The sequence below is a fragment of the Mobula hypostoma genome, chromosome 9, assembly GCF_963921235.1.
Source record: "Mobula hypostoma chromosome 9, sMobHyp1.1, whole genome shotgun sequence".
Classification (NCBI taxonomy): Eukaryota; Metazoa; Chordata; class Chondrichthyes; order Myliobatiformes; family Myliobatidae; genus Mobula; species Mobula hypostoma.
The window spans coordinates 50,086,036-50,103,219 of NC_086105.1; the positions used below are offsets into that span (position 1 = coordinate 50,086,036).

Here is a 17,184-nt window from a genome sequence, read left to right on the forward strand (position 1 = left end):
CAGGGAGAACATATCAACTCCTTATGGATAGCTGTGGAGTTGTACCCGTGTTGCTGGCACTGCAATAGGGCAACGCTCACCACCAATGTTCCTGTGCCACCCTAAGATGACGTATTGTGTCTTGGCCTTTAGTGCTCAAGGGACTGAATTCAAGAGTCACGTGGTAAAGTGGCAGCTCTATAAAACCCTGGTTAGCCCACACTTGAGAGTATTATACAAACATTTGTATTTAGCTCTAGTCATCTTATTGCAGGAAGGAGGTGGAAGCTTTAGACAGGGTGCAGAGGAGATTCACCAGGATGCCACCTGGATTAGAGAACATGTCTAATGAGGAAAGGTTGAGCAAGACTTTTCTCTTTGGGGTGAAGGCAACTTGGATGGAGGTGTACAAGATGATAAGAGGCATAGACAGGGTGGAAAGCCAGTGCCTTTTTCTCTCAGGGTGAGAACAGCTAATACAAGAGGGCATAGTTTTTGATTGGAGGAAAACATAGGTGATGTTGGAAGTGGTAGGTGCATGGAACACCCTAACAGGGGTCATGGTGGAGGCAGATAACTTAATGACATTTGAGAGAATCTTAGAAACATAGAAAATAGGCAGAGTAGGCCATTCAGCCCTTCGAGCCTGCACCGCCATTCAGTACGATCATGGCTGATCATCCAACTCAGAACCCTATACCTGCCTTCCCTCCATACCCCCTGATCCCTTTAGCCACAAGGGCCATATCTAACTCCCTCTTAAATATAGCCAATGAACTGGCCTCAACTGTTTCCTGTGGCAGAGAATTCCACAGATTCACCAGATTAGGCACATGGATGAAAGAAAAATGGAGGACTATGTGGGAAGGAAGTGTTAGATTGTTTGTGGAGTTACTTTAAAAATCAGCTCAACTTCACAGGATGAAGGGCCTGTACTGTACTGTTCTATGTTCAACGTGAAAGCCCATCTTTCATCCTGTCAGTTAGACGTACAAGATCCTATACCAGCCATCCTAAGAGCAGGGGCTCTCTCTCTCCAACCTCCCAGCTAACACTTATCCCTGTTAGGACCACTACATCACCGCACCAATACTGACCTATGTCAAACAGAGATATGACAAAACATCTCGAGAAACTACTGACCTTGTGATCTGGTTGTCATCTTCAGGACCTTTCTGTCCTCCAACTGGTACACGTGCGCCAAAATGCACTTCATGACATCTTGAGAGGCGTGAAGGTAAATTGATTTCTACCTCATTTCTTTCTGAATCCAACATTGTCCACTTGATAACCACACGGACAAGAAACAAGAGATTTGACAGATGCTGGTAATCTTGAGCAACACACGCAAAACGCTGCAGGGACTCAGCAGGTCAGGCAGCATCTATGGAGTGGAATAAACTGTTGACATTTTGGGCAGAGACCCTTCATCAGGACTGGAAAGGAAAGGAGCAGAACCCAGACTACAGAGTGGGGAGCGGAAAGGAACACAAGCTGCCAGACGACTAGGTGAGGGAAAGGGGCATGGGAGACCAAGTAAGGAGCCTGGAGGGGAGACATGGAAGAGGCAAAGGGCTGAAGGAGGATATGAGAGGACCATGGAGTAGAGGGAAGAAGGTGGGCAACCAGAGAGACGTGATGGACAGGTTGTGTGTGCAGGGAAGAGGCAGAAAAAGGGAAGGGTAGTTAACCAGAATGGGTGGCATCTGTGCAGGAACAGATTCTGCTTGATGCAGGGTCTTGACCCAAAAGTGTCAACTATTGCTTTGCCCCTGTTGATGTGCTGCTCGACCCACTGGGTTCCTCCAGCAGTTTGTATTTTTTCCCCTCATTCCTCCAACACTGGAACATTTACATTACAATAGATGTCCTTTGCATTCCTGACAATTCCCATAGTAACCCCTGGGGCAGATCAACAATCTTCTCTGTACCCACAGTTGCCCTCAGATTCCTGTCATTCTGGAGCCAACTCCGAGTTAGCTGGTAGTTCCACGAGTCAAATTTCTCTCTACTACTTCCACAGAACAGCCCTCTCCCTGTTTTAGGTTCAGGAACTCACTGCTCGTTTTAAGTTGGAGACAGGCCAGGACACGGATACAGGGAAGAAAGGAAACGTCTTTGCGAGGGTAGAGGCTGAAGTTGTCCAAGTGACACATGGGAAGTGGGGAGAGAAGGGAAGACACAAAGAACACAAATGAAACTGTGACAAAGTGCACTGGAAATCTGATCTTGAAAGGCATTTACATGGCGCACGTGGAGAGGATGTTTCCTCTTGCAGAAGAATCCAAACCTGGAGAGTCACACTTTAAAAAATAAGTAAGGGTTCTCCTATATAAGGGATGAATCAGAATTATTGCTCTCGAGAGCCAAGAGTCATTGGAAGTCTCTTCCTCAAAGGGTGGGGGAAGAAGAGCCTTGGAATATTTTTAAGGCAATGGTTGATCGGTACTAGGTGAGGGAGTGTTAGCTGAAAGGTTACCAAGCAGAAGCAATGACTTAGAGCTAAAGATACATACAAATCAGCCTTAAACTTGTTCAGTACATCTGCTCCTGCTCCCAGTTCTCTATTAGACAAAATTTTACTCCAAGCCATGTAGATGGGGGCCCAAAATATGGCCAGAGGCATAGGCGTTTAAATGAGCAACTCAAAGAAGCAGAGAGGGAGAGATGTTTAGAGGAAATTGCAGAGCTTGGGAAAAAGGCACACCATCACTTCGTAGAGCTCAGGAAAATGAGGTGAGATTTGACAGAGATATGAAAAATTATGAGGGGTATAGATAAGGTTTTTCCACTGAGGTTGATGAGACTAGAGGTCATGGGTTAAGGGTGAAAGGCAAAAAGGAAACCTGCAGGAGAACTTCTTCACTCAAAGAGTGGTGCCAATGTACGACAAGCTGCCAGTGAAAATGATAGACGTGGGTTCAAGAGAAATTTGTTTAAATACGTGGATGAGAGGGGCATTGAGGGTTATCTTTCAGGTATTGAGGGCTATGCTCAAGGAGGGACTAGGCAGAATAACAGTTCAGCACAAACTAGACGGGCTGAAAGACCTGTTTGAGTGTAGTGCTGCACAGCTCTCAATGATGAAGCAATAAACACTGATGATAGCAGGAGAGTGAGGAGGGAGCATTGAACAAAAATATTGCAGGTTTGTGGGGCTGGGGAGATGAGAGATCCACAGGAGCAAAGTCAAAAAAGGGGGATTGGAAAACAGGGATGCAAAGCTTCTTAAAAAAATAATCAAGGCAGCCTTTATCATTGGATTTTGTTCAACTGTGGGGGGAATCGATTCACCAATACTGTTGCAGCGAGGGGTTGGACTGAGAGCTGCATGAAAGGGGTTTCACATTCTCCTGAGAGGCAGACTGCACCTGCCTTGGTGTACTGACACTCAAACTAGTTGGAAAGTTTTAGAATAGGGACAGTAAATGGTCAAAAGCAAAGCAAACAGCTCCAGGCTTCTATATATACACACAGACAAGAGATTCTGCAAATGATAGAAATCCAGAGTAACACGCACAAAATGCTGGAGGAACTTAGCAGGTCAGGCAGCATCTAATGAGGAGGATAAAGAATCGATGCTTCTGGCCGAGCTGATGAAGGGTCTTGGCCTGAAACATCGGCTCATTATTCTTCAGTGTAGATGTTGCCTGATCTGCTGAGTTCCTCCAGCATTTTGTATGTGCCACTCAGGCATCAATACGTACATGCAGAATGTCAAACTATCCAACCTGACTACTCCCACTACACAACCGCAAGACCCACATTCCAATTAAAGGGATTACTGTCACACAAATCAGGTACAGGCAAGGACAAAATAAACTTAATTAACCACAGCAGCTTAACATCCTTCTAACCTGGACTCTTCCCCTAACCCTTCACTGCCAGCTGCTCACTCTCTCCTGGATCAGGGCTAGCAGGTGCTTTCAAAAGGCCACGGTCTCCCAGTGGGGGCTGGGTGTGTCCCAGTAACACCACCTAGTTGGGAATATCCCACAGGAGTGTCACCACCCCCCCGCCCACCGTGAGCCTGATGTAAGCATGATAACTTAATGGCTCAGTGACTGAGGCTGGAGGAGGGTGAGAGATGGGGAGGGGACTGCAGTACCTCGGCTGTGTCTCTCAGCTCCAGTGACCAGGGTTCCACCTCCACCTCTGGAGCTGCCTGTGTGGAGTTTTCAGGTTCCCCTCTCCCCCTGCCACTCTGTTACCGTTCGGTTGGCTAATTGGAAACGATGGATTAACAGGAGGGTAGGTGGGTCAGAGGGGGTGGAATATGGGAACCCGACAGATAATGTTACAGGGCAATAGAGTGGAGAAATTGCCCTGAGAATCGACATGGACTTCATGGTCTGAACACCACTGACAGGATAAAAAATAAAATTAAAAATGGAAAAGGGTGGGCTGGAGGGAGAAGGACCAACGGAGGTGGAAGGGAACTGGTCTTCGGGGGTGAGAGATTGGCTGTGGTGGTAATACAAAGCTGGGGGTAGGAAATCAGGGATGGAAGCGGGGGGGTGTGGGGGAGAAGGCATGCACAAGATCACAAGTTGCGCCCCTGGTGGCCCCATACTGTCAGAGTGCACATGACTTGACTTGGAGCGATGGAGAGTGCTCACGTACGGTGCCCAGTAGTCTTAGAGCAGTCTGTTATCGGAGGACCTTGCTCGGTGAAGCCACTGTGGGGGCAGGTGTACGATGGCCTCCCGCAGCTGAAGGAACTTTAACACAAGCATCTTCTAGTCCCCAGAACGGGTGGCAGCAAGCAGGCCGCACTCCCCAGGGACCAGCCAACCTGTTTAAACACCTCACAAGTCTCAGCTTTCATTTATGGACAAATTCCTGGCTTCAGTAATTCAAAAGCTTCTCCCAAAAATCACAAGGCACACAGGGGCGGGGGGAGGGGGGGGTGGCAGAGTGTCTCTGGCTCATCCTCACCATACCAATCCTTTCAAAAGTTCATTCACACTCTCTCCAGTGACTGCTATCTGCAGATAGTTTTTAAATTTAAGTTTTTATTCAATTCTTTTGAAATTTACTACTGAATCCACTTCAGACCTCCTTGGCTACAGTGCATTCCAAATGATGGCAAGCAACATTAAAACCCTTCTTCCCTCTGGGCACTCTCCTCAACCTGTGTCACTTGCACAGCAACTCTCCCCAATCTCAACTGCCTAAACTCTTTGTGAACACTTCTGTTAAATCTTCCCTTAATCTCAGCTGTTAGAACAGTGTCAGATTATCTAAATTCTTCACATAACTGAAATACTTTGGTCCATTAAGAAAATTTCATTAGGAAGCATCCCCGCAAAATCCTGTTTGCAGGCTTTGTGGAATGCCAATTTTTAATGTGAGAAAGAGGTAGTCCCTTGCTATCGAAGATAACTTGCGTCCTCCCCAGTACTCTAGGAGTCTAAAGTGACCAATGAGGCCTGCATGGGGTGAGGTGAATGAGAGGGCTGATAGCCTGGAAGCTGGTGTTCTGCCATTTTACAAAGGCTTCTGTGTGCTCCCGAATGGAATGAAACTCAATGCTTTACATCCCAGGCAATCTGTACCCCTCTTATACAAAGCAACACACAGCCAACCCCTACACCGAGATTGCGGGGACTCACACGATGAGAAGAAGATAGATGAATGATTTATAAAGTGTGGAAAAATGCTTTTAGTTCTTTTCATTCACTGCTTTCAAAGTCAAATAAACATTCCCTTTTACAAAGCGCCTTTCACAATCTCAGAATATCTAAAAGTGTCCATTAAATAACTCACTTATGGCAGCAATTACACTTTAAATAGAAAATACAGCCACTGATTTGGATAAATAAAACTCCCACAAACAGCAGCAAAATGCCCAGCTCTGTTTTAGTTATTTTGATTAAGAAAATAATATAAACCAGGACATCTTGGTCTTCTTTGAAATAGTGCCAGGACGTTTTTCTGTGTCTATCCACGAGTACATTCAGTTTAACATCTCAGCTAAAAGATGGTATCTCCATCAGTCCAGTATTCCTGCACGCCTGCACTACATTCTTGCAGGTGGACTTTCAACTTTCTGAAGGTGGTAATGTGGGTGAGGGAATTCAATTATGTGAAATTCTGAGTCAAGTTTACTACCTGGGATTTATTGGTGTAATAAGCAATTAAAAAATGCATGTTTTCCCTCACACAATATGAGCGACAGAATAGAAGGAAAAAAAATCAAGCAGCAGATTTCAATTAAATGATATCAGCATCAAGCTATGAATTCTGTGGGTTTGGACAAGAGCTATTGATTACAGATGACAAGGTGCCCGGTCTTAGCACCGTGGCACTGTACGTGCGTTTCCATGAGGTCACTATGGTAACAGGAGTATTTGGAAAGATGAAAATAAATTCCCTCTCCCACATTACCTTCTTTACATAGAATTGTAGAATTTACAGCCTAGAAACAACCCGCACAACTAAACCAGTACAAGTTAGTGTGCATGCCCACACAGCATCCCCTGACATCGGCCTACCCCAACTGCACGGTATTCTCTTTCCTCTTCTGTACTCTGGTGCTTCACCTTCAATGCAACTATACGTTTCCCTCAAATACTTCCAATCACTGAGAGCCACATTGCCCGTGTAACAGTCCTTCTGAATTCCCCACTTGATTTAGGATTCTTCCCACGAAACAGTCTGAAGTCACGAGCAAACAATCTAAACTCACATCTTCCCAGAATTAAAATTCCTTAAAAGGCCCCTCATTTTCAATTACCACAACTCCCTTCTCAACTTCACAAGGGCCTGTACTGTTACAATGCATTAAAAAAAAATTAATTGTACCCGAGAGGCTGTAGATTCTTCGGTAGACCAAGGGAGAGATCGATAATCTTTTCACGGAGAAAAACGTCAATAAAAATTAAGAAATAGCTGGTAGATGAACTGGTACTTTGTAGATATGAACAAGCCAACTGTAAATAGGCTCAAGAGGTTCAGTGATCTTTTTCCTTCCATCAGTGACAGCAGTAACCACAACCAATGTCAAAAGGAGGAGACGAGTGTGATTGTAGGATACCTAAAGAGGTGTCCCTAGTGGAGGGCAACTCATTACCCTTTTATCTCATACCTCCCAATGACTGGAGTTGCTTCCTGTGCAGATTTTATTCATGTCGAGGCACAGTGCATGTGATCTTCACGCTGGGACTGCACAGAAATGTTGGGAGCACCACTTATGGGGAAATTCTGAGTATACCTTGCCCTCAAACCTCAGAGAAGCTTTGAGCTCTGTTAGCTGGGAGCGATTGTGGAACACTGTCCTCTAATTCAGCAGGCAACAAAAACTCACCACCATCTTGCATTTCCATTGTGACATAACGCAAGACCTATCCCATCAATTTTTACCAAAGCTCCATATAAAGCTCTCCATCCAGATACATCACAGCCTGGTATGGCAAATGATCAGTCCAAGGCGACAAGAATCTGTGGCGAGTTATGAATGCAGCCCAGTCCACTAACTCCACATACACTTTCCGCTGCCTCAGGGAAGTAGCCAACTTAATAAAGGAGCCCTACCAGCTCGGATATCCTCACTTCTCCTATTGGGCAGAATGTACAGAAGTTTGATGGCATGTACCATCAGACTGAGGGACAACTTCTACCCTGCTCAACAGCCTTCTAACGAGTTAAAGATGAACTCATTCTCCCAATGTACCACACTGTGGCCCATGCATTTAATGTGTCTGCCTGCTCTCCCGTTTTCTCTATAACTATTCTAGATTCTTTTTCACAACTTTGATGAACTTACAGTAAATATGGAATGATTTGTCTGGCTGGCATGCTTAACAAAAGCTCTTCACTGTGTCTCAGCACCTTTACAATAATAAACCGGTAATAATATCCAAAGGTTTGCATCAGAGCCAATCCCAGACAAATGACACCTCTTTGGAGTAGGGATTCTGCAAGGACTTATTACCTCACTATATTGCCTTTGTTAATACCCAACCAAGTGAGGGATGTGGAATTTCTACTGTGGAACTGGGGTGGGGGGGGGGGGGGAGGAAATCAAGAGCATCACAAACCGCCATTATTTCTGCCCTTAAACTCACGCTGCCAGGCAACTCCAAGGTAACAATCAGGATTGGAAAGTGGCAAAAATTGGAAAAGTTCAAAGTGAATTTATTATCAAGGTGCATATAAGTAACCATATACAAATCTGAGATTCATTTTCTTGCTGGCATACTCCATAAATCCAATAACCATAACAAAATTAATGAAAGACCGCACCAACAGAGTGGAAAGCAGTGTGCAAAAGACAGCAAAATGTACAAGTACAAAAATAATAGTAATAAATAAAAAACTAAAACCATGAGATTAAGAGTCCTTAGGAAACAATTCAGTAATTGGTTAAGTGAAGTTATCCTCTCTAGTCAAAGAGCCTGATGGCTGAGGGACAATAACTGTTCCAGAACCTAGTGGTGTGGGTCCCGAGGCTCCTGTACCTTCTTCCTGCTGGCAGCAGCGAGAAGAAAGCATGACCAGAGTGGTGGGGGTCTCTGATGATGGATGCTACTTCCTTGCAACAAAGCTCGGGGTCTATGTGCTCAATGGTGGGGAGGGCTTTGCCTGTGATGGACTGGGCTGTATCCACTACTTGCACGGTTTTCCAGTTCAGGAGTATTGGTGTTTCCATACCAGTCTGTGGCACAGCCAGTCAATAGACTCTCCACCACTCATCAAAAGAATTTTGTCAAAGTTTTAGATGTCATGCCGAATCTTCACAAACTTCTAACGGGCACCACGTTCTTTCTTGATCCGTGCACTTACGTGCTGGGCCCTCTGAAATTATAACACCGAGGAATTTAAAGTTGCTGACGCTCTCCACCTCTGATCCCCGGATGAGGACGGGTTCATGAACCTCTGGTTTTCTCCTCCTTGGTCTTGCTGATATTGTGGAAGAGAGTGCTAATGCAGAACCATTCAGCCAGATTTTCAACCTCCCTCCTACACACTGATTTGCCACCTTTGATTCAGCCTACGACAATGATGTCATCGAAAAACTTGAACATGGCACAGGGGCTGGGCTTAAGCCTCACAATCATAAGTATAAAGCGTGTAGAGCTGGGGGCTAAGCACACAGCCTTGTGGCGCACAAGTGCCGCTGGAGATTGAGGAGGAAATGTTGTTGCCAATCCAAACTGCCTGAGGTTTGCCTGTGAGGAAATCGAGGATCAAATTGCACAAGGGGATATTGAAGTCACTATCTTGAAGCTTCAAGATTAGTTCTGAGGGGATGATGGTATTGAATGCCAAGCTGTAGTCAGTGAAGAGGATCCTGATACATTCATCTTTGCTGCATGTCTACTGAAAACATCATCATTACAGTACTGTGCCAGCCATTTGTACTCACAGAATCAGAATACTGAAAGCAGCAATGATGATCGGGAGTTGGGAACGGGGTGGTGGTGGTGAACAAAGAGAATCTGATGTGTGTAGTCACATTTAGTCAATGACGTCTCCCTGCAGATCAGGACTCCAGGAGAACTTCCCTACTGTTACTCAAATATTTTGTTTCCACTTTAAACAAGCAGGTTGGGTTCTTAGTTCAACATTTCACTTGAAAGATAGAATCTCCAGAGTACTCATGGTTTATGCACACTGCTCGGCGTTTTAAATGAAAGGTGGGAGAAATGAATTAAACAAGAGGTTTTGTGTTTGTCGAAAATCACATAAAAATCAATGCCCAGCTGCAAAATATTTAAAGTATTACCTCCTCAACAATTCAACAGCAAAGTGTCACCATGAAAGTTCAACGCATTTGTCACTCTAAATACCCCCAAGGCTGAATTTGTCACCGAGTATCCCAAAGCTGAGCTCTCCAGCACTTGGTCAGTACCTCGAGATGCAGCCTCTCAAAAAGGGCATTGTGCATTGCTGAGTCCCAGGAGAATATTGCATAACTACAGCTTGATTTCTGCAATTCATTGACCCATGCCAGAAAGATTATTTGAGCATTAACAGAGTAGTTTCAGAATGAATTCCTACAGACTTTCCTTTCCCAAAAGACTACACATGAGGGGGCAAAAAAAAATTAAAATCTAGACACTGGCTTGAAGGATATGGTATTTTTGTTTTGTACCTTCAAAAGGTCCTTTCTCTCCACCAGAAGGGGAAACTGAGTTAACCAACTGTGTTTTATTGTAAATGCAGGGCATTCAATGGCTTGCAGTAACATTACTAGGACAGCAATGTGCTGAGGGTATGCTGCCGGCATGAACTGCTAATGCTGTGTGACGGGAGAGCACGTTAAAGCTCTTTACGTACAGCAACTATTTCCATTTGTCTAGCACTTTGTATAACATTCCAAGCTGCTGTGCGGGAGCATTATCAAACAAATTATAGTGCCCAGCCAGGCTATTGGAGCTGATGACCGAAAGTTTGTTCAAAGAGGTTTAAATGAGCATCTGAGAGAGCTGAAGAAATTGAGGGGGATTGACGGACAGCAGGTGTAAGCAATGAAGTAGTGATCAAATTCAAGGATCATATCAGGTCAGGAGGGCAGAATATCTCAAAGAACTATAGGCTGGAGGAGATTAAAGACATCATGGAGAGATTTGTAAATGTGGGAGAGGACTGTTAAAATGAAGCTTTAGCGTAGGCTTTTCTTTACACATGGAACAAATTGCCCATTCAAACTGTGATGGTTTAGGGAAAGCACTAGAGGCCTATGGAGTATTGAGTTTCCAAAGCACAGCATAGAGTTCGCTACCGACTTCCTTCCCACTGTGGTCTCCCGAAAATAATTCTCATCTTCATTGGCAAGGGAGGGGAGAATTTCCCAATTTCTGGTCACCGCAAGAGGTTTCCCCGCTTTCATTCGCCTCGGAATTTCCAGGGAGAGGGAACTTGTGGTGTTAAACTTTGTTGCAAAGTCTTGCATTTATTTGGCACCTTTCAAGGCAATACGATATTTCAATAAACTTAAGTTGAGCCCTGATGAAGGATCTCTGCCCAAAAAGTCGACTGCATTTTGTGTATGTTATTTCACTCATCTTCACCTAATAAATTAGCTTTAAATGCAATCAGATTTATAATACAGGGACCCAAACCACTCAATTAATATAGTCTCATTTAACAGTTGGTTTAAGATTAAGATATAGCATCCAGCGACTTCAGCATATCCTAGAATGCTTCACAGCCAGTTAAAGATGTAAGAATGCGACAGCACATTTCCACAGATCAAGACCCCATAATCCTGAGATGACCACGAACAAATGGCCCACTTCTGCAAGATGAGATGGGCTCCTCTTCAGTCATCGTGCATCTATCCACAGGACAGATAACCTTCTCCACAGACACAGCAACACTCCCTCTGCATTACACTAGAGCAGTGATTCCCAGTGGGGGTGGTTGCGTGTCCTAATGAGGCATTAGCAGAAATAGAAGTTGTCGGGAGCCGTTCAAGATTCTTTTGGGGGAGGGCCGGGGGGTTAAGTGGCAGCCTAACTTGCAGCACGAAACCTGACTGACCATGTCAACATCTGATAGGCATTCCCAATTTGTATTAATTTTTTTATTTTAATTTAGCACCATTAATGATTGATAACTACATATGGCGTGATCTCTCGGAGTCCAAAGGCAGAGAATCATTGAATTCTAATTCTGCTAAGAAACAGAAACTACAGAAAGTGTGTCAATACAATGTTACAGTATGGGTTTATTCCGCTTCCGCCAGATCCACAACACTCCATGTGTCTTACTTGTAATAGTGTACTGTCTAAGGAAGCCATGAAACCAAAGTTGCGGGAACACTTCCGTAAAAGGCACCCTGAAAAGGCTACTTATAATATTACTCCATTCAGGAGATGAGAGAAGCATTTGAAAAGTGTGGTACACACTTGAGTCATTTGCCAAGAAAGCTAAAAATGACCTTGATAGTGGTCTCATTGCTCCTTATAACATTTCCAAAATGATAGCAAAGTGTGGAAAATCTCATACAATCGGTGAAAGATTAATAATGTCTGCTGTATCATAAGTGCTCACCACTGTTCTCAAAATGGATACCAGTAATTTAAAATCAATTCCTCTGAGTAATAACACTGTAGCTTGTCGTATTGACGAAATGAGTAAAGACACTGAGTATCAACAATATACAGAGCTACAAAAAACAGAATTTGGGATACAACTGGATGAATCAACTGTGCAAGACAATGAAGCATTGTTAATTCCATGCGTATGGTTTATCAAAAATTATAAAGTTTATGAAGAGATTCTCTTTTGTAAGAAGTTAAAAACAAATATCAACGGAGAATCAATCTATGAAGGGCCCAAAATATATACTGAGGATAAAAGTATTCCGATTAGGAATGTGATTTCTTGCGCAACAGATGGAGCACCATATATGACAGGTCGCCATGCTGGTTTAGTGGCATTTATGAAAGAAGAAATTCCAAGTCTGTTTGCAATCTATTATGTAATTCATCATCAACATCTGGCAGCCAAAAACCACAGCCAGTCACTTTCTTCAAGCATGACTCTTGTAGTATCTGCTATCAACAAATTAAAGCTCATCCATTAAATAGCAAAATATTTCACCAGTTATACCAAGATAACCATGAAGAGTTTGAACGCTTGCCTCTTCACACCGAAGTGTGTTGGCTGTCAAAAGGCTGCCGCTTAAAAGGTTTCTCTGATCTTTTTGAGACTTGTTGAATTTTTGCTCAAAGTTGACAAGAGCTTGGGAAACAAGATTGAACTTGTACGTGGAGATGTGGCATACTTTGCCAATCTGTATGTCAAAATGAACATTTTAAATATGAAGCTGCAGGGTGAGAATTTCAAGTTAATCAGGCAAAAGTATAGTGTCCACTTTTATCAGAAAATTGGAAATATATAAGCAAAGTATTGGGTGAAGAATGTTCTCACAGTTTCCCTGCATGGAAAGTATGGCATTCTCTTTCACAGATGGCGATTTGCAAGAGTACTGCTTACAGCTGCAGTCACTGAAGAAGGGTTTTCAGAATCGATTCAAGGATTTGAATGATCTGGAAATTCTGGACCGGGTAATTAACCCATTTCTTTGCAAGGTGGAAGAACAGGAAGAGAACTTGCAAGAAGGAATTAATGAAATTCAGAATGTAGAAGAAGCAAAAATGCTTTTCAAAAATGTCGGCTTTTGTGCTATGGGGTTCGACTGTCATACCAAGTTTCCTGGTCTTCGGAGAAGAGCCAAACTGCTCTTCATTGCATTTCCATCCTCCTACCTTGTTGAAAGAAACTACAGTGAAGTGAACCACATACTCTCAAAAAAAAAACAAACCGTTTGGACATTGTTACGCATGGAGACTTGAGGCTTTTGCCGTCACAACTTGAACCAGATATTTCACCACTTGCTAAAAAACCATCAAGCTCAAGGATCACATTGATATTGAAACTGCTGTACAGTGCACAGGTACCGTGTAAACTAGATTTAAAAGCATAAAAATTTAAAGCAGAATCATTTTTCTCATGTTAGCATATGGTAGACATGATTTTACACTATGGGGGCGCCAGAAAGTACATTGTAAGGCGGGAGGAGACAGGCAGTGCATCGTGCGCATGCGCAGCCCTCCTGTGAAAATGATATCGTATCTGTTAAATAGGGGCCGTGGACAATTCTGATTTGATGGAGAATGGACGTGAAAGCACAGAGAAACATCTGGAGAAATTTCTGAAACGCTCGTTCGCTGCTGTCAATACTGTGTGGTCGGGAATCTTTCGGAGGGCAGGCCTCAAAATCCCTGGCTTTGCCTGCTGTTGGCGACCGAGATGGAGGTTGAATCGTTTGGATAGAGACGGCACTCAGTACTCGGTGTCGGAGAGCTGATCAGAGCTCGAAGTTTTCGGATGACTCAGAGTCGGATTGTGGTCGGCATGGCAGGGAGAGTTTTTCTTCCTTCTCCCGTCTGCGTGAGATGTGGGACATTTGAGAGACTTCGAACTTTTATTGTGCTCATGGACTTCTTCATCAAGTTATGGTATTGTTGCACTGTTGTAACTATATGTTATAATTATGTGGTCTTGTCAGTTTTTCAGTCTTGGTCTGTCTTGTATTTTGTGATAGCACACCGGAGGAAATATTGTATCATTTCTTCATGCATGCATTACTAAATGACAATAAAAGAGGACTACGTGTCTTCATAATCTAATCTATAGGGGTGCTGGCAAGTATGAAGGTGCTTTGGGGGGTGTTAGGTTAAAATAGGTTGGGAAACACTGCACTAGAGATTACACTCTTCTCTAGAACACAACCCAAACCCACAAGCTTCCAACGGAAACACAATGCTGACAACCTAACGGTACTGATTGTTGTGTTAATTCAGCAAACTCACTGGACCAAGCTTCTACTCTTCCTGGCCCTTGTTTCAGAATCAGGTTTATCATCACTGACATATGACGAGAAACTTGTTTCGTAGCAGCAGTGTAGTACAAGACCTTAAAATTACTATTAAAATACAATAAGTACATGAGTATTGTGCAAGTGTGAAGTAGCATTCATGCACTGTTCAGAACTCTGACGGTGGAGGAGAGGAAGCTGTTCCTAAAACACTGAATGTTCATCTTCGGACTCCTGTACATATACCCTGATGGTAGCAATGAAAAAAGGGCATGTATCAGATAGTGAAGTTCCTCAATGATGAATGCCACTTCCTTGAGGTGCTGCTTTATGAAGACGTCCTCGATGGTGAGCAGAGTCATGTCTGTGTTGGAGCTGGTTGAGTCGATACCCTCTGCAGTCTTTTACAATCCTGTGCATTGGCGCCTCCACACCAGGCAGTGATATAACCAACTTTCTTCAGTGCACAGACTGTGTCCACAACAATGCTGGTAACCCAGCCATGCTGATACCGCTGTGTTCATTAAGTAGGCTCGCAGGACCAAGCCGCTCTCTTCCTCACCTTTGTTTCACAAGTTCAATGCCCCCAGTGTTGAATACATTTCCCTCGGAGAAGGAGGGATCACCCAAAGATCCGATCCACTCACCGAATTCAGAATCTGAATCAGGTTTAATATCACTGGCATACGCTGTGAAATTTGTTGTTTTTCCTGTGGCAGCAGAACACTGCAATACGTATTTTAAAAACCTATAAATTACAATAACTATATACGGTCCTGTGCTAAAGTCTTAAGCACATACTGTATATATAGCTAGGGTGCCCAAGACTTTTGCACTGTACTGTATTTTATGTCTTTCCAGTTACCAAATAACATTTAATAATACTGAGCTAATACTCTTAGTTCTGTTTCCCAACCAGATTCCCATTTTAACCAATATACAGAACTGTGCAAAAATCTTAAGACACACCAGCCATACACATGTCTCCAAGACATTTGCACAGTTCTGTACATGTAAAATTAAATTAAATAAGCAGTGCAAAAAGAGGGGAAAATACTGAGGTACTATTCGTGGGTTCTTTGTTCATTCAGAAATCTGATGGCAGAGGGAAAGAAGCTCTTCCTAAAATGTTGAGTGGGTGTGCCTCCTCCTTGATGGTAGCAATGAGAAGAGGGCATGTCCAGGGTGCTGGTCCTTAATGATGGACGCTATCTTTTTGAAGCACCGCCTTTTGAAGGTGTTCTGGAAGCTGCGGAGGCTGGTGGCCACGGTGAAGCTGGCTGAGTTCACAATGTTCCGCAGCTTCTTCCGACCCTTCATACCAGACGGTGATGCAACTAATTCGAATGCTCTCCACTGCACATCTATAGAAATTTGAGAGTGTCTTTGGTGACGTACCAAATCTCCTCAAAGTCCTAATGAAATATTGCCGCTGTTGTGCCTTCTATGTAATTGTACTAAGATGTTGGCCCCACGATACACGCTCAGAGATGCTGACACCCAGGAATTTGAAACTGCTCGTCTTTTCCACTTCTGATCCATTGATCAGGACCGAAGTGTGTTCCCTCGACTTCCCCTCTCTGAAATCCATAATCAATTCTTCGGTCTTACTGACTACAAGTGCAAGTTTGTTGCTGTGACGTCACTCAACTAGCCAATCTATATCACTCTCGCACCTCCTTGTCACCAAGTGAAATTCTGCCAACAATAGTTGTGTCATGGGCAGATTTTGTAGATGGTGTTTGAGCTGTGCCTAGCCACGCAATCATGGGTGTAGAGAGGGTAGAGCTATGGGGTAAGCATGCATCCGTGAAGTGCACCAATGTTGACTGTCAACGAGGAAGAGATGTTATTTCCAATCCACGCAGACTGTGACCTCCCAGAGAGTAAGCCAAGCATCTGGTTGCAGATGGAGGTACACATTTCTAATCAACTAGCTCCAAAACCTGGGTCTGAGGGTATGATTGTGTTGAATACTGAGCTGTAGTCAATAAACGGCCCTTTGATCACATGTGACCATGCAAACCATCATTTAGAACAGGGGCTCCTAACCTTTTTTTATGCCATGGTCCAATACCATTAAGCAAGGGGTCTGTGGACCTCATTTTGGGAACTCCTAATTTAAACTAGCCCAAAGCAAATCCCTCACTACACTTTCCATATTCTCCTCATCAGCCCACAAAGATTCCAGAACTTGCCTACTTAACAGGGGCAATTTACTGCGACCAATTCACCTATCAACCGATAAGCCTTTGTGATTTGGGAGAAAGCACACAGACACAAGGAGGACGTGCAAGTTCCACAGTCAGCACCGAAGGTTGGGACTGAACCCGGGATGCTGGGGCAATGAGGCAGTGGCTCTATCAGCCGCACGGGACTAATCAAACAGTAAACTGAAGAAACTTTAAAACCACAGCCTATCTGTGACTTTGCGTCCTTACCCTGCCAGGCAGTCTGGCTTACCACGGGGTCTTCACCATCAACTGACTCGTTTCGTTCTGCGCACCAACAACTTTCTAGCTAAAAGGCCCGGGTTTGACACCGGTCTTGGTGTAAAAAGTGTCTTGGCTGATTTCACTCGCAAGTGGTCTGGCCATAGCTTAATTAGCCCTTCTTTCCTAGATTTCCCAGGAGGAAAAAGATGAACTGTATCCACCTTATCAAACCCCTTCATCTCCAATCCCCTAGGAATGATATCGAAAGCAGACAGCAGCAGAAAGCAAGGAAAACAGATGGAATTTGGCTTCCAGCATAAAATTATTAGGTACAGCCATTTTAAACCTGTTGTTGAGATGCTTCTATTAATTCTTATTAAATATCATAACCTCAAGCTTACAGAAAGTCACTTTTTTAATATTAAATTTGCAATA

At 43.8% G+C, this 17,184-nt stretch overlaps 1 protein-coding gene across 5 annotated transcripts in view; it reads right to left on the reverse strand.

Moving 5' to 3' along the window:
* The window catches only part of hipk2 (homeodomain interacting protein kinase 2), a 265,244-nt gene that overhangs the window by 199,744 nt on the left and 48,316 nt on the right, over positions 1-17,184 (reverse strand). For 4 of the 5 annotated variants that reach the window (XM_063058276.1, XM_063058273.1, XM_063058274.1 and 1 more), the window contains exon 2: positions 1,123-1,262. The exons of the other annotated variant lie outside the window; for it this stretch is intronic. In XM_063058276.1, the coding sequence (XP_062914346.1) occupies positions 1,123-1,195 (73 nt within the window). In that variant the 5' untranslated portion in view covers positions 1,196-1,262. The remainder of the gene's footprint in view (positions 1-1,122; positions 1,263-17,184) is intronic. 5 annotated transcript variants of the gene reach the window in all.